We start from the raw sequence: 21304 nt of genomic DNA on the forward strand, positions 1-21304 counted from the left end.
GTAGGTTTATTTATAAATAATTTTGAAGGTAGAAAAAAATGAAAGAAACCTAAAAACATCTTATTCTAAATCTGGAAAAAATGACAGAAGTTGAAACTTGATTAAATATATAAGTATAGTCATAATTGATTAAAACATAAATTAAGAACAAAGGTTGGGAAGGATCATAACTGTGAGAGATGAGGGGAGTTGACTATGTCTTGGTATTAGGTATTAGTGTCGCCGCCGTTTAGAAGAAACATACAGAAGCAAGAGTGCAAGACCAAACATAATTGTGTGATTCGTGAAAATATTGTCTTTTGTGTTATAGTTTTTTTATTTAAACTTAAACATGGTCGTATTCATATATTTACCAGGGAAATAATTAAAATAAACCAAGTGTTAAACCAGAAATTAGGGCGCCTATACCGATTTTGACCGAAATAGACCGCCTGAACCAGATGTCCGATTTGTTTTTGCCGATTATGAGAAAATCGTTTCGGCTGGGTTAATATGAGCGCCTAGTCCTCCGCCTAGGCGGCGCCTATAGCGATTTTTTGAACACTGATATTAATAATATTTTATCATAAAAAATAGTTTGGACATTTTTATTGAGTTTCACCAATGGTCTTGCTACGCATTTCCAAATCGGTCCATTTATAAATAAATAAAAAGAGCTCCTAATAGTATGGTTGGGCTTCAAGTTGCAGAGGGATTGAGCGTCAGCTTCATATTCCATCGAATTTTTATTTTTAAATCAATATGATAAATATCTACATTCATTCCGACTTCCGAGTCCGAGTAAGTTAAATCTACTGTTTATGGCATACACAACCACATTCACATGGAGGAATCAGACATGATGAAGTTGTCCTAAATGAGTACTATAGAGGTTTAAGACTTGTCCCACCACACTCGACAACTGTAATATGCACGATTCTACGACTATATGATATACAAAGGAAGCCAAGGACCAACAAAGACAAAAAGCCCCAAAAAAAGTTGGCACGTCGTAATTGAGCCAATGTTGCTTTATGATCCTACAATTTGGGGAAGAAGAAAACTTAGTAGCTACTTCTAATTAACTCATATCCTGTTCTGAGTAGCCATTCTCTCACAAAACATTGGACAAAGATTTGAGATTGCATCGTATAAGAGATCCACGAAGTAACAAGTCTCGTCGTTTTTGCTTATTTTTCAAGTCCATGGTGACTGGTAAGTTAGGTAAAGTGTGTTCTTTACATATGTTGTTTGCCCATTATCTTTTTTTTTTTTTTCTTTTTCTTTTCTGTGTACATATCACATGCAATTATGAATATTTATTGATAAATCAAACCATTACTTATCAAACTCGTCTAACAAAAAAAAATAAAAATAGCATCAATATCAGAAAGCTGTCTAAGGTTTAACCTAACCTTCTTTCAAATTAATTATCTTACGATTGTTGACTGTTTTAAGTTTGAAGCTTTTATATAAAAATCTGGTCACTATCATAGAAAAGTTCCAATCTAGAGTCTTCATCTTTTATAAATAGAGTACCATTATCAATGATATCTTAAGATTATCAATGGTATAAGAGAGCCAATAATGGAAACTATTAAGTGTGACACAATTTGACTATCTTAGATAACACAATTTAATCGAGTGTGACATATCATGATGTACTTACAAAAATTTTACCGACCATTTTTGACCTATACCCAAAAAAAGGTTTAACGAGGCTACATCTCATATCAATAATGGGCCTTGTTTACAGCAATCCAAAACATAATAAGTCCAGTTAGCTAATAGCCCATGAATACAAAATGAAACGGAGGTTTTTAAACGATATAACAAGTGGCAAGTCTCCTTGGCAGAACACTAAACCCAAAATATGGAAATATTATTGTTGAAAACCGGCGGAAAGAAAAAGGCGGCTGCCCACCACCTGGGGGACGCTATGTGGAGATTACTGACTCTCTTTGCTTCATGCAACCGAACATTTGGCTCGTCCTGGTCGCTTTACTCTCTTTGCAATGACCTTGTTACCCCTTCCTTCCTCCGTGGTCAAATAGATATCTTCATCTCTCTCACGCACGTTTCCGGTCTTTGTTAATAATACCCTCACCTTTTTCGTTATTTAATCAATTATTTATTATTACACGAACAAAACGCTCGCATCTTGTCGCATGGAGAAAATTCATTTCATTTTGGTTATTTCTTTCGACACTCCAGCGAATCGATTATGTTAGTCTTTTTTGGGGTTTGACTATAACCAAAAAAAGATCTGTGAAGAAATAAATCTTCTAGCAAACTTGTGGATACAAATACGAAATTATAACGACAATTTTTATTTTTTTTCGTAACGACATTTACCAAAACTTCTCTCGCTAATCAAGCAAAAGAATGCCTAACCACTCTCCAACCACCATTATGGTTTTGCCAATCTGTATAATCAAAGACCACGATGAGGAGGACATTTACGTCTTTACATAGCTTCTCTTCCTCTCTCTCTCTCCGTCCACGTGACCTAGTTCTCTCTCTCTCTCTTCTTTCATTTTACGTATATATATTAATCGGACTTCCATCTACATCTGTACGAAAGAGAAAGAGAGAGAGAGAGACATTCATGAATCTTTTTTTTTTGTACAGAAACAAGAACAAGTTTCAGAATCTGGTCTGACTCTTTGTTAACCTTTCCCCATTTAAGTTTCATCGTATTCGTACGTATTTAAATCTTCCATTTCGTTGCCAGTGTTGGAATCTCCGCTCTCGCTTGATTATTATTATCAAAGGGATCTAGCTAGTAATGTTCGATCGACGTTTGTTATCTCGTTCAAAGAAGCTGTGATCTGATAATGATGATGATGATCCTAAAGCAGATCTCCGGCTGATCATCCTCTGTTTTTGTTTTACATTGAGCAACACCCAGAAGAAATAAGGTAACGCATCTCAGTTGTTTAATCCAATCTCTGTTTTGTTTCTTCCATGATATTATTATTCTCGTGAATATCCGTAAATTCTCCGTTTTTTAATGAACAACACATATCATATGCTTTTGTCTCTGTTTTGTTTTTTCTACTAGGATTTACCCCGTGGTACACCACGGGTCCATAATTTAATATATTTGTTTGATTTATCATTTTCGTAGTTGGTTTATATATTCTAGTTTTATACGTGTTTATATCATTTTAATTTTATATAATTTTATGAATTTGTATAATAAGTAGACTCATAGATATATGTGGTCAATCCACGATACACTTTCCACCAAAAAAAATATGTGGTACACCGCAGGACGATTTGTTGTAAATAAAATTTTATATTTTAACTTAACCCGTAAAACCCGTAAAACATTTTCAATATAGACAACTCGTAAGAAACATATAATCATGTTTATATAAACTCAAAACCGTTCAATCATATTAATAATATTTTAAATTTTTGTAGAGTTTAAATATTTTAAATATTCTATAAAACTTTAAAATTTTAATTTGGATACATGAGAAATCAAAGTTCCTGTTCCTTTGTAGTTGTGAACATATTAGTACTATTTATAATGGTTTTGAACTATTATCTAAAATTTTTTACCTTATAGACGTTGTACATATATTTTTTCCTTTATCGTTTGAGTTATATGCGTCCGCTTTCAAAAATTTAAATTGCAAAATGTGTGGAAAAAAATTTGTATTTTTATTATAAATATATTTTATGTAATAATATAAATTAAAAACAAATAAGATTACATAAATATATTGGAAAGATATTCAATTTATTAACGAGACATTTTAGGAAATCGGTTTGATGAAATAAATATTTGTTTCCAATTCTACGATTTGCTTGTGATTTAATTACAAATTTTACTTTTAAGTTTTGTTATTTATTCAATTGGCAATGGTTTGATTATGCAAATATTATAAAATTAAAGGTCATAAACCTAAATAGATTTTAGTACCAAATGTACTTCAAAAATGTATATATAGATTTTCTCTTTAAAATTTATATAATTTTGTCTCTTTTATTCGATTCTAAATCAATGGTCGTTTTAGTTCATAATAACGAGTAACCAAAATTATGACAAAAAAAAAAAACGAGTAACCAAAAAAACGAAAAAAAATCCAATAGAAGAAGAAATTAAAGAAATGCATATTTTTGAGCTGGGAAAAACTTTCTTTGCTTTTTTTCTATAGGATTAGTAGTATTTTTATTTGTAATACGATGAGCACATCTATATCGTACGTGGCGCACGTGGAAGCACTTCTGTATGACGGACCCAGTCCAACTGGTATTAAGATTCGAACCCCACAATTTAGACCAACATTATCAGCAGGATTTAAGTGGTATCTTAGTATTAATAGTATTTAAATTTTAATCAAAAAATATAATAAATATTAAGATACCTATGTTGGAGTATGTTGGAGAAGATACCATTGCTGGGTTAAGAGACGCCTACGTGGCAGACTTTGATTGATTGATATTTCTTTTTTTTTTTTTTTTTTAGAAATTCTGATTGACTAAGATGATAAATATTTAATGGGAGAAACAAATTTTACTCAGATAAAGATGAACGAGATATGTATACTCAGTTTGATATCACTGAATTTCAACAAGCGGAAACTGCCAAAAGTACACGAATAGATTTCTTGTATGATACAAATACAGTAAAACCTCTATAAATTAATATTCGATAAATTAATAATCGTATATAAATTAATAATATCTATAAATTAATAATTTAACCCTAAAATTTTTTTTCAAATCTATTTTTAATATCAAATTTTATTTTTCGAATTTATAATTTTAATTATTAGTTTTGATGTTTTTTTTTTTGTTTTCAAACTGAATATTCAGCGTAAAATATTTCTTATATTATATTTACTAAATCACTAAGAGTATACTTTATTAGTTTTTTTAATTAAAAGTTTAGTTAAGTAAATCAATATTACAATTGTTATCATAGTAAATTTTGAATTTATGTTGTCACATCTATTTCAAATTCAAAAGCTATGTTATACTCCTATATTATAAGGATTTAACTTTTCTCATTTTTCAAATATATTCATTTTTATGTCATGATTCAATTATATTTATTTAATTATACTTTTATTTGTTTATTACTCATTTCTCATAATTATTTTTAAAATACACGGGTTTTTACGGGTTGGTTCTTTTATTTATTTTATATAATTGTTGTATCTTAAATCTTAATACACACTTTTCCCAAAGAACTGAAACCAAATATATGCCTTCAAATCTCGTCAATCTGATGGCCGCTATAACTCGATTTCGAGATCGAGATAAGCATGAACAATTGAAGAACGATTTGGTCGAGCACTCTAAATTTTCTCGCAATCAAGTTTAAATTTTTACTGTAATTTATGTTATAATTTCTATCTTATAATTTATCTCTTTTGTATGTTTTCAAATTCTAAATTTGCAATAATTATAAGATTTTCTTAAATTACAAATTATAAATTTATTTAATTTATTTAAAAATAATTTTTTTCTAAGATACCCAACTTAAGATCATACCTATAAACACTTCTCAAAACTAAAAACAAAATTAAAACTCTTAAATTCTACTTTTTCAAATTTAATACTAAATTAATGTAAGATACCCTAATTAACATACTACCTATAATGTTGCTCTTATGAGAGAGACATGAAGCAAAGGTTGTTTTTAGTTGGCTCGTAGGTATATTGATTTTTGTGACGTGTCTTTTTTTTTATATTCTTTTTAATAGCTGGCTAATCACCTAATTTAAATCGCTTCATAATAACAACATCCTAATTCCAACTATATATATACCAACACTTGACCTTGGTCAATCTAATTTAAAACGTTTCTTATTACCTTTTTAGCCTATTTAATTAAACGTCTCTCATTATTATGTTCCGCTTTTATGTTAAGTGTGAAATAGTCAAATATTGTTACTACTTGCTACTTTTTGTTAAGATTCTTAAGAACGGTTAGAAAAATTATTTAAGTTTTTTTCCTTCTTCTTCTATTTGTGTTTAATAATCGGGATTATATGCGTCTTCTCTTGGTTGCTAGAGTTGGAGTTTTGTTCATAAAGAATGGCGTTCAATGCGGCTATGGCGTCTACATCTCCAGCGGCAGCGAATGACGTTTTGAAAGAGCATATCGGCCTCCGTAGATCTTTATCGGGTCAAGATCTCGTCGTGAAAGGTGGTGGAATACGGCGATCGAGTTCGGACAATCATTTGTGTTGTCGCTCCGGTAATAAGAACCGAATTCTTGCTGTGTCTGTACGTCCTTCTGGTCCAGGGATGAAAACTAGTCGATCTGTTGGAGTGTTCTCGTTTCAGATATCGAGTGCCATAATCCCGAATCCGATTAAGACGTTGCTATTTGAAACGGACACGAGTCAAGACGAGAATGAGAGTGATGAGATTGAGCTTGAGGCTGAGCCTAATATAGATGGAGTCAAGAAGGCGAATTGGGTCGAGAGGCTGCTTGAGATAAGACGACAGTGGAAGAAGGAGCAAAGATCCGAGAGTGGTGGAAATGGTGAAGTTGCAGAGGAAAGTGTCGATGTTATGTGTGGTTGTAAAGACGAAGACGCCGGTTGCGTTGCAGATTACGGATCTGAAAACGGTGATTGGGAACGTGAATCGTTCTCTAGATTGCTTGTAAAGGTTTCTTGGTCTGAGGCTAAAAAGCTTTCTCAGTTGGTGTATCTGTGTAACTTGGCTTACACGATACCAGAGATCAAGGGAGAGGATTTGAGGAGAAACTATGGGTTGAAGTTTGTGACATCTTCCTTGGAAAAGAAAGCCAAAGCAGCTATACTTAGAGAGAAACTCGAGCAGGATTCGACACGTGTCCCTGTTATTACATCTTTAGAATCAGAATCCAAGAAGCAACCTCAACGATCGTCTTCATCTTCTGCTTCTGCTTACAATATCGCTGCTTCAGCTGCGTCTTACATTCACTCATGCAAAGACTATGATTTTTCAGAACCGAACAATCTGGTTTATAAATCAGCTGCTGCGGCTCAGGCTGCAGCGTCTACAATGACCGCGGTGGTTGCTGCCGGTGAGGAGGAGAAGCTAGAAGCGGCAAGGGAATTGCAGTCGCTACAGTCATCTCCTTGTGAGTGGTTTGTTTGTGACGATCCAAACACATACACTAGGTGCTTTGTGATTCAGGTATGAATTTCAAAGACGTAACTACGAGAGCATCTCCTCTGTTTCTCTAATATCATGACCCTTCAATATGCTAATTAGTGTTGTGTCACTGCAGGGATCTGATTCTTTAGCTTCTTGGAAAGCAAACCTCTTCTTCGAGCCAACTAAGTTTGAGGTAAAGATCTTGATCTCTCTACTAGTAATGGATATATGGTGTTTGGTTTTGTTATTAATTTCAGTTTCTCGATTACTTATGTTTCATGAAAATTTGTTTATCTATGGTTTTCATCTTATTGAGTAGAGACCTTAGGATATTGATATGTCTACTGTAGGATACAGATGTATTAGTCCACAGAGGAATCTATGAGGCAGCGAAAGGAATATACGAACAGTTCTTACCCGAAATAACAGAGCATTTGTCTCTACACGGAGAGAGAGCTAAGTTTCAGTTTACAGGTCATTCTCTTGGAGGCAGTCTCTCATTAATAGTGAATCTGATGCTTATCTCTAGAGGACTTGTTAGCTCCGAAGCTATGAAACCGGTTGTCACGTTCGGTTCACCATTTGTGTTTTGTGGTGGGGAGAAGATTCTAGCGGAGCTTGGTCTTGACGAGAGTCATGTTCACTGTGTGATGATGCATAGAGATATTGTCCCACGAGCCTTCTCGTGTAATTATCCTGACCATGTTGCTCTTGTTCTCAAGCGTTTGAATGGGTCATTCCGTACACATCCTTGTCTGAACAAAAATGTACGTACGTCTTACTTGGTTGAACGTTTTAAACATCTTTCTCTATATATATATTAGAAGACGGATGCTGAAGTAGTTGGTTGTGTTTTGCTTTATGCAGAAACTGTTGTATTCCCCGATGGGGAAAGTATTTATTCTACAGCCGAGTGAGAGCGTGTCGCCGACGCACCCTTGGCTACCACCGGGAAATGCTCTCTACGTTATAGAAAAGAGCAACGAAGGTTATTCGCCTACGGCAATACGTGCGTTTCTGAACCGTCCTCACCCGCTGGAAACACTGAGCCAACGGGCAGCTTATGGTTCGGAAGGATCAGTCTTGAGGGACCACGACTCCAAAAACTACGTCAAGGCCGTGAACGGAGTTCTCCGACAGCACTCGAAGCTCATAGTTAGAAGAGCCAGGATACAGAGGAGGAGTGTTTGGCCGGTGCTTACGTCAGCAGGACGTGGATTGGACAGGAGCTTGACGACTACTGAGGAGATCATGACACGTGTCTAATGAGGGAAAAAAGTAAATAAATCTACGGTTGTATATAAAGCGGAATCTAACTTCCGATTATGCGTTTGTTTACATTTAATTGTGTTAAGCCAAAACGAGTTAATAAAAAATGTTGTAAAGACGTAAACTAATTTTTTTTTTGTCGATAGGTTAAACAAAATATATAAAACGGGAGCTATAAGTTTTCACGAAGTTGATGACTTGATGTGTTCATATAATCAAAATATAGGTTAGTGGTGAACATAGTGCTTAAATTGTTGTTTTTTTCTCCTAATCCATGGGATGATAAACTCCTATTTGTGGGCTTCTAAACATTCGATAAAGCAGGCCGATTTCTAAGGCTTATGTAAGTGATATTTATTTATCGGAAGGCCCATTATAAAAATTCTAATTTCCATTGTAGGTGTACAGTTTGTTAGAGAAAAAAAGGGGAAAAGATAAATAAGTAAATCTTCATAAATTTCGTAATTTTCATAAATCCGGACATAATGAACGATTGAACATTCGCTTTCACTAAAAACGTAAAAAAATTTGGTTTGAAGAGGCGAAAATGACACATGGACTCTCTATCTCTCATAAGTCATAAACATAAAAATTAAATAAACGAAGACGTCAGATAAAAAAGTCATGATGGTCATTTATGGAATGGTTTCGTTTCCATCCATATATATAAGAAAACTAGTGAGATAGAGCTCGTGGAATATTTGCAGACTCAAAATAGAAAACACGAACATTTTTCATTTAAATTGTTTATTATGATTTGATGATATAAACACGTACATTTTATCTATAATAAGGATAATTAAAAATTTTAAGCCAGATTACATTTACGAAAACAGCCCTGAGAGAGAGAGAGGCTGAGATTCCCCGGAATTGGCTATCCTCGTCACCAAACACTCCCACTTTTTGCTCCTCCTCGAGCAAAAAAAAATAAAAAAAAGAAAGAAGAATAAAAATAAAAATATCAACAGAAGATAAAAAAGAAGAAGAAAAAACCTAATCAATCAATCAATATATACATCTTTGGTCTATGTCTTCTTCATCATCTTCTTCCGCACGATTTCAGTCCGCCAGTGTAACCTTTGATCAATCTCGCATTTGCCTCTCGATTCCTCGATACTGCTAGATTTTCTCTCGATTCATCCTAGGGTTCCTATTGATTTCCGCCCTCCTCCCCTATCTGTTTTTAGAATCTTACTCTCTTCGTTTTGCTCCTCCTAGGGTTTTCTTCTGATTCCTCCTTCTTCTTCAATTCGATTTCCCCCTCTGCAAATTTCTCCTTTTCTTGCCCAATTTTATCGGTGCCTGGATTTTATATTCTTACCAATTTTTTTTATAATATGTTTGGGGGTTAATTTGTTAGATTAGCTAATTAGCAGATCGAAGCTTCTTCAGGTTCCCAGGCTATTAGATTTTTTTCCCCATTTCCTGTGACTTTTTGAAGCCGCGATAGATAGATAACCACGGAGGTTGCTTAATAGCAACCATTAAAAGCAAACGTTACGGTTGGTGGAAGGTCTTTGTTTCGATTTGAGGGAGAGAGGCTTCGACTGTGACGGGAGAGATTTGCATGGGTGAGCATGAATCATGGGCGGCTTCTCCGCCGTCACCCACTGTCTTATTTCCCAACGGTTTATTGCCTGGCAAAGCTGCATCTGTGACTAGGCCGCTTGATGCTGACCGATGGGCCAAGGCCGAGGATAGAACTGCCAAGCTCATTGCTTGCATCCAGCCTAATCCGCCTTCCGAAGATCGCCGCAATGCTGTTGCCAGTTATGTTAGGAGGCTTATCACCGAATGCTTCCCTCAGGTTCATGTGAGTTTGCTTTGGACTTTTTTTCTTTTTCTTTCTTGGTTGTTTGGGGATTCTTGGTTTCGTTTATCTGTTGTCTAGTTCTTATTTCCGAAGATAGAAGCTCCGGTTAATTTTCTTGTTTTTGGAAGATTAAATTTCATATTTTACCCTGAGAATATGTTTTCGTAATCCATATCTGATCCTTTACTTTAATGCAACTTTTCGTCTCCTACCAGATCTTTATGTTTGGATCTGTACCTCTGAAGACTTATTTGCCTGATGGAGATATCGACTTAACGGCTTTTAGTCCAAACCAAAATCTGAAAGATTCTTGGGCGAATTTGGTCCGCGATATGCTGGAAAAGGAAGAGAAGAATGAGAATGCTGAATTCCATGTCAAAGAAGTCCAGTATATTCAGGCTGAAGTAGGCAAATTAGAATGCTTCTTTTATCTCCCGCTTCTAATTTTGGTGTATGAACCATTTATATTAGGAGAAGTAAGGGCGAGTCTCTTGACTTACTGGATTGTCTAATTATTTTTCACTGGTAAAATGTTTCAGGTAAAGCTGATTAAGTGTCTGGTGGAGAATATTGTGGTAGATATATCATTCAATCAGATTGGAGGCCTGTGTACATTATGCTTCCTTGAGGAGGTTAGCTGTCCACCAAAGACAACATGTCACTTGCTTTCTCTTCCTTAGTGATGTAGATTTTTTTATTTCTTTACCTCTATGTTTTTTTCTATATCAGGTTGATCACTATATAAACCAGAACCATTTATTCAAGCGTAGTATTATATTGATTAAAGCCTGGTGTTACTACGAGAGCCGTATATTGGGAGCTCACCATGGGCTTATTTCAACGTATGCCCTGGAAACCTTGGTTCTTTACATATTCTATCTTTTCAACAACTCATTTGCTGGACCCCTTGAGGTAATGTCATTTTTGAGCTATCTTTATTCTGTCAAGATTGCTTCTTCAACCTTCCTGACTGGACTGCTTGCATTTGTAGGTCCTCTATCGTTTTCTTGAGTTCTTTAGTAAGTTTGACTGGCAGAATTTTTGTCTTAGCCTCTGGGGTCCTGTTCCAGTTAGCTCACTACCAGATGTAACAGGTATATACGAACTGCTGTCCATCGTAATTTTGCATTAGTTGTGTATAGTAAGTTCGTAACTGTCTCTAGTACTGATTGTCTTGCTATGCAATTTTTGGCAGCTGAGCCTCCTCGAAGGGATGTTGGAGAGTTAAGAGTTAGTGAAGCATTTTATAGAGCTTGTAGTAGAGTTTATGCAGTTAATATAGCTGCTCAAGAGACACAGGGGCAGCCTTTTGTTTCCAAACATTTCAATGTTATAGACCCTTTGCGTGAAAATAACAACCTTGGACGCAGTGTCAGTAAAGGTACTTTCTTGGCTTGAATGCTGCTGCCTATTCTTTATAAATGAGTATCATTGAATGCTAATTTGTGATTCTGCAATATGCATTCTGTGCAACTTGTGCCTTAGAAGCTTACTGGACCTTTTCTTTCCTTTATATAGTATGAAGTAGAAGATGCACGAACATGTTGGCGTTGTTGGCTTCCTTACATACTTTAATTTTGTTTTTGTTGTGTCAGGTAACTTCTTTAGGATACGAAGTGCATTTACCCTTGGTGCCAAGAAGTTGGCTAGGTTACTTGAGTGCCCAAAGGAGAATTTGATCCATGAGGTTAACCTATTTTTTATGAATACATGGGAAAGACATGGCAGTGGTCGACGTCCTGATGCTCCTGGAAATGACTTATGGCTATCAAGATTGGGAGATCCTGAGCCATATCATCAAGCTGAAAATGTTAGTAATTTCCAAAGCAACAAAAGAAACCAAAATGCCGCCCGTCTTGGTGGGATTCATGGAGCTCGAAGTATGCCCGCTCAACAGAATAACTGTGCAACGGAAGTTATATCTGGAGCAACATATCAAACGCAAAAGAGTCGAGGCAACTCTTACCAATCTGCCAAGGAAGTAAACTCCAATCAAAGTGCTTCAAATGATAAGCTTCAGCAAACTGCTAAGCCAGAAATTCTAGTGAATAATTTTCATGGTAGGCATCTTTTTGCCAGAACCCGGTCTAGCCCTGAGCTTACTGAGACGTATGGTGAAGCTCTTTTACAATCACGTCGTAGTAGAGCCCCAGAACCTGGGAAACGCCAAACTAATTCTACCAGGGTTGATAACATCAGGAAAAAGAATCTGGAGTCTGAAACTTTGTCAAGCAATGTCAGATATTCGGCCGACTCATCATCAGTTAGGCATACTCCATCTCCTCGAAGTCCTGATAGTACTGCTGACATGAGCAGTGCAGTGAACAGTTACTATGATGAACTAGGGTCAGTTTCTGTGAATGAAGACTTCTCTGTTGCAGGGGAACAGGAAGACCAAGATATTGTTAATTCGATGTCATCTGTTACTGGGCAAGGTTTTAATGGACACTTTCCTTTCCCTTTTAATATTTCAGCGGGTCACTTACCGTTTCCAATTTCACCTTCTACCTTAGCTTCAATAGGATATGGTCAGAGGAATGTGCCTGGTATGGTTCCTTCTAACCTTCCTTTCATCGAGACACCTTGGAGTACAAATGTGCAATTTCCGCAAAACTTTGTTTCTTCACCTTTTACCCATTATTTTCCCAGTGGATCTCACCCAATTTCAGAAAAGCCAAACAAAACTGGTATTGATTACATGGGATCTGCAGAAGTAAATGTCGACGAGTCTGACAATGATCTCTGGCACGAGCAAGAAAGGGGAACTCATAGTTTTGGACTTGAAAATGGTGGTTATGGAATGCATCAGGCAGATGATAAACATCTGTCATCTTCTGCAGAACGCAGTTTTGTACCCTCAAGTAGGAAAAACCGGCTGACAAGGGGAGATGATTTAGAAAATTCACACTCTCCAGTCAGAGGAAGCAGTCAGATTCAGAGTGAGGAGAGAACTGCAGGCTCTAGATCTGTGTCTGGTGCTAGTTCCGTTCGAAGCAGGACTTCATCTGAAAGCTCTTGGGATGGGTCAACTACAAGGGGGTCAAAGCCAGCTAAGGATAGACGGAACAGGAAAGTGGTGTCTGGGTCTGCATCTGTTCTGTATGGAAAAGGAAAGAGTGTTCCTGAGCATTCAATCCAGATTGATGATGATAACAGAGAATGGATTCCTGTATCTAGCAATGAAATAACAGATAGAGATGTGGGGCCTCGTCCTACTGTCCCTTCATTTCAAGTTCAGAGGCATCAAATACATGGGCATGAACTAGCTCAGGCCAGTGGATCAGAGTCCTCATTGTCTCTTGCTCCTTTTCTCCTTGGCCATGGTATGCAACAAAATGAGGTTGATAGTTCTGGATACACGTTTTATCCCACAGGGCCACCTGTCCCGATCGTTGCAATGCTTCCAATGTACAATTATCAAACTGGTGGTAATGCGACATCAGATGCTCTGGCAAGCCACCACAGTGTGGATGAAGGAGTAGAGAATCATGATCCCTGTAAAAGTTTTGACTCGTTCAGGGGACTTGACCAGTCTGATATAGTAGTTTCTTCGCACTCCACAAGAATTGGCTCTTCTGCAGAACAAACAGAGTACAAAAATGATATCCTCAATGGTGATTTTATAAGCCATTGGCAAAATTTGCAATATGGCCGCTCTTGCCAGAATTCTCAACATCCGCCTGTGTTGTACCCTGCTCCTGTTGTAGTGCCACCTGGTTATCTTCAGGGGCGTTTACCATGGGATGGTCCTGGAAGACCTCTTGGTTACACCAATGTTGTAAATCAACTCATGACCTACGGACCTCGTCTTGTACCTGTTACTCCTGTACAACCTGTTTCAACCAGGCCACCCAACATTTACCCTCGTTACGCTAATGAAACACCCAGATATCGAAGTGGGACGGGGACTTATTTTCCAAATCCTGTAAGATATTAATACCTTCCTTGAGCTTCTATTATACTTGTGTGCATTCTTTGAATTGAGGTACAACTTACATTTTGTTGTCTGATCTTGTGATGTATTGATTTCTGTCCAACAATGGTCTTTTGAATTTCACCAAACCTGAGATATTTTCTAATGCTAAAACGAAGAGCTTTTACCTTCGCCTAAATATCTTTAATGAATATTCAGCATGATCTATCAGCTTCCCCTACTCGCTTCCAGGTCTTCAACTAATTTGGTCATGTTGCAGGCTATATGGTTATGTATCTTTTCTATTCCATCTATACCTGCCGTGTTTGTTATGCTATCCTCATATTGATGCGCATTGTTGTCTCCGTTACTGTTTCTGTCTTGTCTTTTCTATTTTTTTTCTTCTGATATAAAACTCATGATGGTTTTGGTTTGCCACACTGACTTGTGCTGAATTTGTTGCAGAAGATTTCTCCGAGGGAGCAGCGGCCTACATCTGGCATGAGGCGTGGTAATTATGGGCATGACAGAAACGACCATCACAGTGAGAGAGAAGGGAATTGGGTTGCTGGTACAAAGACACGAGGTTCCGGACGTAACCACAACAGTCGTAACCAAGCTGATAATAAGCCAAATACAAGGCAAGACCGATCTGATAGGCATTGGGGGTCGTCGTATAGGCATGAATCGTCCTCATACTCTTCTCATCATTCTCAAAACGGTCCAGTTCGTTCAAACACATCACAAGATGCTTCTGGAAATATTGCTTATGGCGTGTATCGATTGCCACCGGGCATGAAGCAAAACAGTGTGATGTCTTCAGAGGGACACAACGTCATGATGGTTTATCCATATGATCAACACCATGAGTTTGGGTCTCTTGGACAAGCGGGCGAAGCGCCCCATTTACATGACGAGGATCAGCCAAGGTTTCGTAGTGGTGCTGCTTCTGCTCATATGTCTTCACCTGATGATCCTTCCTCGCCTCACTTCCCCAGGTAATTTTAGTTATAAAGAATTCCGATTGCAGACGAGTGATAGGGTTACAGCGAGGAACAACATTCTTATTTAAAGAAGTATTTTGGACCTCAGATTTTTTCCTCTTGATTTTACTGAACAGGGGAAAGTAACATTAATGCTTGGTCAAGTTTAGCTACAATAAACTCAAGAACTTAGAAGAAACTGGGCGATCACATCACTAGGGTCTTGGAAGTCAAAAGAAGGCAAAAAGTTGTGAAGCCGTGAAAGAAGATGTCTAGACAGGAGAGACTTCTGTTCAAGTCTGCTCTTGAGAGCAACAAAGAAGGGAACCAAGTCAAGAGGAATCGGTAAGCGACGCAAGCCTGGTTTGTTCTTTGTATGTACACTACCATCAAGTCATTACCGTCCATGATCATCGGTTTAATCATCAATTCAAGGAGACTGCTGCTTGTTTTAGTAGCCCAGATGGATGAAGAAACGCAGGAATTCTATCTCAGACATACGGTTAGGTAACTTTGTCTCTTTTTGTTTTTTTTCTTTTGTCTTCCTTAGAATTTCTTTTTCATAGAAAATGTAACCTTTTCGCCCACATAGAAACGATTAGAATTCAGGGCTTATCGTCAGTGTTTCAAAAAAATTCAAGAAATAATTTCTCTAGTATTTTTAGAAAAAGCAAACAGTACATTTTTTAAGCTGTACGTGTAGCTTTATTTTTAAAATTATCGATATGGCAGAAAATATAAGAAATAATTTCTTGTCTATTCTTCTCACTTAAACTTTGCTCTTCATGATCTTCCAAGTTAAGGTAGAGTAATGGCTATGAGCAGAAATAAGAAATATGTCCTATATACGAATACGACACAGTTTTTATGGAGGTTTGTTTTTTCGAGGTCGGGGACGTGGTCTAAATCAGGGTGGGTATGTTGCTTTCCTTATGTTTAGGGCCGTTACTGGGCTTTGAGTAGATATATGAAATATTTTAGTAAAAAAACAGAAAAGCCCGTTATTATCGTTTCGCCGTCACCTGCAATTTTCATATTGAAATAAATGGAGATAATGCCAAAAACAATAAGTGTATGTCGCTTTAACGTCTAATTTAATTACACTAATACGAAGTAATAAATAATTTAAATTTCCATTGTAAAATTAATACAAAATTAATAATAATAATAAAACGAACAAAATAAAGTTCATATACATGACTTATGAGTTTGTGGAAGTGGTTTGGAATGGAAATAGTAGTTGACTAAACACATTGTAAAGATTTAAAGTGTATGATATTATAAAAGAAAAAGTTGGGGAAAAGCAAGTCAACATAGCATAACTCTGCTACATACTGTATATATAAAGCTCGCAATCAGAAGATCTTGTTTGGTGCCTATTGCCTAATGACACAAGCTCTTTTTTTTTGTTTTGTTTTAATGATTTTGTTGTTTCACATAAAGAGTTCGAAGTCGGACCACTCGTTATTTAGAAAATCAAAATTTGATATCAATTAATGTACAGAGATTTCTCCATTAGTTAAAAAAGAAAAAAGAAGGTGGTCCTGAAGAAACTGCATAATGGTAATACCCAGAAAGTTCCACAGAGCAGGCCATGCCCATGCCTTGTCGTAACGCAACAATCAAAACAACTTGACGACCACTACGTCGTCTACGCTTGTATTTGGTTTATTCCGATTTAGTTTTTTTGGTTCGGTTTGGTTTTGACGATTACGGATTTTACCGCAACGTAGTATTTCTATTTCTATTTTCATTAAAAGGGAACAATAATAATATATACATATTTTAGAAAGCATTTTTTTTTTTACCTTGTCTTGTCCAGTCAAGTCTACAACTTGTAATGTATTTGATTTTTTAAAATTTACTGCAGATAATTATAAATAAAAGAAAACGATATATATTTTAGAAAGCGTTTTATTTTGTTTTTCTTTGGTTCTGTCTTCTCCAGTCTACTCTACTGTTTGGTCTTGCTCTCTCTCTCCCTCTCTCTCTTTTTTTTTTTTCTTCTTCTAAAACTCTTATCTCTGCAACTTCGATACTTCTTATAATGACGTACCGATATCTTCTCTCAGTCTCCGTCATCGGAAGATTTGTTTGACTTCAAAGAACCATCGGATCTTATTTTACACTATCTTCGCGATTTCAATTCTTTTGCTTGGTTTCATAAGAGTTGTTGTCTCTCGTTTAATCATATCTCTATAATAGCTTCTCAGTGTCTTCGGCGTTTATAAGAATTGTTGAGACTCGCTACGTGATTTGTGGCTTTAGAAGAAATCAAAAAATTCGTCGATATAACTTTGTTTTTGTTTGCAAGTGTGTGAGTTTTAGGGTTCGCTTAATCGCTACAGGCTTCGAGTTCGCGGGAAGGTGAGATTAGATTGGATCTTTTTCTTTTTGTTGGTTTGTTTATTTGATTTTTGATTTCGTATCGTGCTCATTATATATAAACACTTTTCTGCTTTTTTGATTTTATTACAATATTATATTTCTGAGTTTCTGTTCATGTGGGGAGGTCTTTTGTTCTTCTTTTGTTTTTTTTTTACTAAGTTTTTTTTTTTTATTAAATTATTGTTGTCTCTGTTCATCGTCTCCGGCAATTTTCCTGAAGCAGGTGATGATGAGTAACTCACTGAATCTGTTCTCTTAAGATTTCATTTTTGAAAATTAGAATTTGTTCTTTTAGCAGGATGCTGCTCTCTAGTTCCATAACTGGCAAAAACATAGTTTAATGAATTAGGTTTTTCAATTATACTGCAGGTTGTTCTTTGTTTGGGATACTCTAATAATTCTATGTGTTTTGATGATCACAATGTCAAGTTTTCACCTTTTTGTTTGTAGTTTAGATTTAGTGTTTTAGAAGTGGGGGGAACCTTTTTATGAAACAGTTTTTATTTTAATGAGATAGAGATTCTGTTTGTAAGAGTGTGCTTAATTGGGATCTGAAACCTTATTAAACAACTGTTTGAGAGGGACTCACTTTTCTATGCTTGTTGGATATTAATTTAACACAATTACTGTGCCAAATGCTTTCCCTTTTTTATAATTTGTATTGCGTTGGTTGTTTAGTGGACTGTTTCCCTTACTATTATCCAAGTTGTTTACTAACTGTTGTGAAGATAAACTATGGCTAAAGTGTTCTTTTTTTCTTTTCTTTGTTATTTAGGTTTATATATTTGGTTTAAATTTTTAATCAAACTGACAAAGTTGTTGAACTCTATGGACTGCATTGTTGTATATGGTGCTAAAGAGAACAATTCTTATTGAAGGATGCAGCTACTTTACATTCAGCAGTAATGAAGAACGGACAGGTACGCTTCTTCTATAATACACTCTTCTCTACTACCTTTTGTCATTTTTGTTGTGTTGCCTTAGTGCTCTTCAAAACCTGTGTAACTTCTGCTATGTTTTTTGCCATTCCTTGCTTTTGAGATGCAAGTAAGGTTACAAGTAGTAGTTCCCTAGTCTCTTATCAATTACTAAGATTGGTGGATTAGGTCAATGTTTTCATATAAGTGTTTGGAAAATGTTTAAGATTCTTTACTAGCTTTCTAGCAATAATTAAGGCGGTGTCAGTACTTGTAGATTTTGATTATGAAAAACTGAAGTATTAGAAATAACTATTATCTAATAACAGTGCGTAAAGGAGCTACAATCTTCCACTCAAGCTTCACATGAGTCTCAAGGTGAACAGAAAACCAACCAATCAATAGATGCACCTATACAAGATTCTGGTTCTGTATCTGCTTCAAGCAATGATAGTAGGAAAGTTTCAAGACAAGATATTGAACTTGTAAGAGATCCTCCTTGTCATTTTAACTAAAGAATTAGGCTTTACCTCTCTATCACTATTTATGTGCATGTATATACATGTGTGTGTGTGTGTTTCCTCTCGTCGTATATGTGAAACATACTACTAACATCTGATGATATACACTTTGGAACTAATTGATGTAGGTCCAAAATTTGATAGAAAGATGTCTTCAGTTGTACATGAACAGAGATGAGGTCGTGAAGACCCTTTTAACTCGTGCAAGGATAGACCCTGGCTTTACAACCTTGGGTAAGCTTTTGAAGGTTCTTGACTATTTCTTCACCTTCTTTCATTATTACAGTCTTAGGAGTTTTGTTTTCAGATTCTTATTAGCTTAGAAGAGCTTCATAGGATACTAGGTTGTTGAAGAGTGACACAGTTTTGCATGTTCGCTATAGTTAAATTATATATAGCAGTAGCAACATGAATCATCCGATGAAATTTGTATTTCTGACTCCCACTATCTCTTTTTCTTTTTTCTTTGTTTTGTTCTGGTGATAAACCAGTTTGGCAGAAATTGGAAGAAGAAAACGCAGAGTTTTTCAGAGCTTATTATATCAGGTTGAAACTGAAGAAGCAAATAATTTTGTTCAATCATTTGCTTGAGCACCAGTATCATCTCATGAAGTATCCTCCTGGACCTCCAAAAATTCCTCTGGCACCGATACAAAACGGAATGCATCCAATGGCACCTGGTAATAAGTCTGAAACCCTATATCACCTGAAAACTTGTTTATATTATATAAGCAATCACAAGTAGAAGTGTTTAATATTTAACTTCACTGTTATTTAACACTGTTGTTTCGCAGTGCAGTTAACATGCCAATGGGATACCCAGTACTACAACACCCTCAAATGCATGTTCCAGGCCATCCCCATCTTGATCCAATGGGAGTATCGAGCTGCCATGTTGTTAATGGAGTCCCTGCCCCTGCTAATTTCCATCCTTTGAGGATGAATACAGCTAATGAGTAAGAACTAACTCGCAGTACAAGTCAAAACTTATTTTGGGTAGAATGAGTTGATGGCATGTCCTAACCTAAATCTCCAATTTTTCTTAGTATGGTGATCGATACAAGTGCGAATGATGCAACTCCTCAAGTGATTCCACCAAACAGTGGTGGGATGCCTGAGATGGCAGCGAGTCCAGCTTCTGTGGCATCAAGTGGACACTTTCCATTTGCTGCTTCAGACATTTCGGGTATGGTAATGGACACTTCAGTGCTTGATACCGCATTCACATCTGACGTTGGTCCGGATGAAGGAGGAGCTGGGAATTCCAGAGATTCCCTCAGGTCATTTGATCAGATTCCTTGGAACTTTAGCCTCTCTGATCTCACCGCAGATTTGTCAAATCTTGGAGGTAAGTTTAAATTACATCCATTATATTTTTCAGGGTATGGAATTCTCACATTTATAAGGAGCTGATTATCAGATAAAGATATGTATGTTGCAGATTTAGGTGCCTTAGGAAACTATCCAGGCTCTCCATTTCTCCCATCTGATTCAGAGATTTTCTTGGATTCTCCTGAACAAGAGGACATAGGTAACTCTCATCTTCTTCTTCTCCTAGTTTCACCAAGTCTTGATACATTTCAGTAGAAAACCAAACTGGAACATAAATAGATATCTTACAGAATCAGATTGAACTAGATTTGGAACACTGAAAAACTCTACAAATCGAATAAAAAACCCGATCTGAACGTCAACTTTGGTTCTTCATGATATTAATGCTATGTTCTATGATCATTATCCTTCTACTTTGATTGTGATTAATATTAATAATTTTCTGCATGAACAGAGGAGTTTTTCGTGGATTCCGTGCCTGGACCCCGTTCTAATTCAGACGAAGAGAAGCCTTGAATTGAAGGTAGAGGCCATAATCATCTTCAGACTTCAGATAGACACCAAGCGTTATTAAAATAACATATATATATATATATATATATACATATATATATAGCTTTTGTTATCCCTTATATATAAATTAAACTCTTATGAATAAAATTGAGGCTGCGGTTGTAGTCTCCTTGTACCCCTTTGTCAATTTAGTTGCATGAAGAAAATAGGCATAGACTTAGCTTTTTGTATTTGTTTCAATTCTATGCTGTAGTCGTATTTTTATTATTCTAAATGGTTGAATGTTTTATTTTAACTTTAGGAATGTGTGTTTTTCCTACCATGAAAGATTTGTTAAGAGAGAACAATAGTTAAAACTTGTACGTGAATAAATAAATGGGCCCTAGGGGCCGAGATAAAAAGGCCGCGAAGCAATAAACTAGCCACAATTACAGATATCACGGAGCTAAAAAGTAAAACCTGTAGGTTAGCCAACCCATTCGGAAATAAGCGGTTTTTTTTTTTTAAGTGTTAAAAATTAAGCGTGTGAGGCTTTCCCCTAAAGTCCTATCCTTTTTCATTTT

At 36.1% G+C, this 21304-nt stretch overlaps 3 protein-coding genes across 7 annotated transcripts; all 3 read left to right on the plus strand.

The window, feature by feature from the left end:
* Window positions 1-2564: 2564 nt before the first annotated feature.
* Window positions 2565-8550, plus strand: LOC17886530. Of its 2 annotated transcripts, none has more exons than XM_006292330.2 (5): window positions 2565-2900; window positions 6014-7131; window positions 7226-7285; window positions 7443-7859; window positions 7960-8550. In XM_006292330.2, exons 2-5 carry the CDS (start codon window positions 6037-6039, stop codon window positions 8356-8358), a joined length of 1971 nt encoding a protein of 656 aa, XP_006292392.1. In that variant the 5' UTR covers window positions 2565-2900; window positions 6014-6036; the 3' UTR covers window positions 8359-8550. The 2 variants fall into 2 exon arrangements, with proteins under 2 accessions (XP_006292392.1, XP_023637988.1); XM_023782220.1 differs by lacking the exon at window positions 2565-2900 and adding an exon at window positions 5625-5653.
* Window positions 8551-9175: 625 nt separating this feature from the next.
* Window positions 9176-15829, plus strand: LOC17887386. 2 transcript variants are annotated; one of them, XM_023782218.1, is made up of 9 exons: window positions 9176-10174; window positions 10390-10578; window positions 10714-10806; window positions 10904-11086; window positions 11166-11268; window positions 11370-11555; window positions 11770-14099; window positions 14556-15085; window positions 15208-15829. In XM_023782218.1, exons 1-9 carry the CDS (start codon window positions 9929-9931, stop codon window positions 15215-15217), a joined length of 3870 nt encoding a protein of 1289 aa, XP_023637986.1. In that variant the 5' UTR covers window positions 9176-9928; the 3' UTR covers window positions 15218-15829. The 2 variants fall into 2 exon arrangements, with proteins under 2 accessions (XP_023637986.1, XP_006290506.1); XM_006290444.2 differs by having other exon boundaries at window positions 9178-10174; window positions 14553-15085.
* Window positions 15830-16989: 1160 nt separating this feature from the next.
* LOC17885906 lies at window positions 16990-21036 on the plus strand. Of its 3 annotated transcripts, none has more exons than XM_023782225.1 (9): window positions 16990-17437; window positions 18234-18378; window positions 18705-18860; window positions 19025-19130; window positions 19388-19576; window positions 19696-19852; window positions 19943-20244; window positions 20323-20427; window positions 20683-21036. In XM_023782225.1, the coding sequence occupies exons 2-9, from the start codon at window positions 18364-18366 to the stop codon at window positions 20742-20744; spliced, it is 1092 nt and encodes a 363-aa protein (XP_023637993.1). In that variant the 5' UTR covers window positions 16990-17437; window positions 18234-18363; the 3' UTR covers window positions 20745-21036. The 3 variants fall into 3 exon arrangements, with proteins under 3 accessions (XP_023637993.1, XP_023637994.1, XP_023637995.1); XM_023782226.1 differs by having other exon boundaries at window positions 18318-18378; XM_023782227.1 differs by having other exon boundaries at window positions 16991-17437; window positions 20338-20427.
* The last annotated feature ends 268 nt before the right edge of the window (window positions 21037-21304 follow it).

This window comes from Capsella rubella, unplaced genomic scaffold, assembly GCF_000375325.1.
Source record: "Capsella rubella cultivar Monte Gargano unplaced genomic scaffold, Caprub1_0 scaffold_5, whole genome shotgun sequence".
NCBI classification, from domain to species: Eukaryota; Viridiplantae; Streptophyta; class Magnoliopsida; order Brassicales; family Brassicaceae; genus Capsella; species Capsella rubella.

Coding starts and splice junctions, on each gene's coding strand:
- LOC17886530 (XM_006292330.2), top strand. CDS start 6,037: ATGGCGTTCAATGCGGCTATGGCGTCTACATCTCCAGCGGCAGCGAAT. Junction 7,132..7,225: donor CTAGGTGCTTTGTGATTCAG/GTATGAATTTCA, acceptor GTGTCACTGCAG/GGATCTGATTCTTTAGCTTC. Junction 7,860..7,959: donor ATCCTTGTCTGAACAAAAAT/GTACGTACGTCT, acceptor TGCTTTATGCAG/AAACTGTTGTATTCCCCGAT.
- LOC17887386 (XM_006290444.2), top strand. CDS start 9,929: ATGGGTGAGCATGAATCATGGGCGGCTTCTCCGCCGTCACCCACTGTC. Junction 11,087..11,165: donor CATTTGCTGGACCCCTTGAG/GTAATGTCATTT, acceptor TTGCATTTGTAG/GTCCTCTATCGTTTTCTTGA. Junction 11,269..11,369: donor CTCACTACCAGATGTAACAG/GTATATACGAAC, acceptor AATTTTTGGCAG/CTGAGCCTCCTCGAAGGGAT.
- LOC17885906 (XM_023782225.1), top strand. Junction 19,131..19,387: donor CCCTGGCTTTACAACCTTGG/GTAAGCTTTTGA, acceptor GTGATAAACCAG/TTTGGCAGAAATTGGAAGAA. Junction 19,577..19,695: donor AATGCATCCAATGGCACCTG/GTAATAAGTCTG, acceptor TTCGCAGTGCAG/TTAACATGCCAATGGGATAC.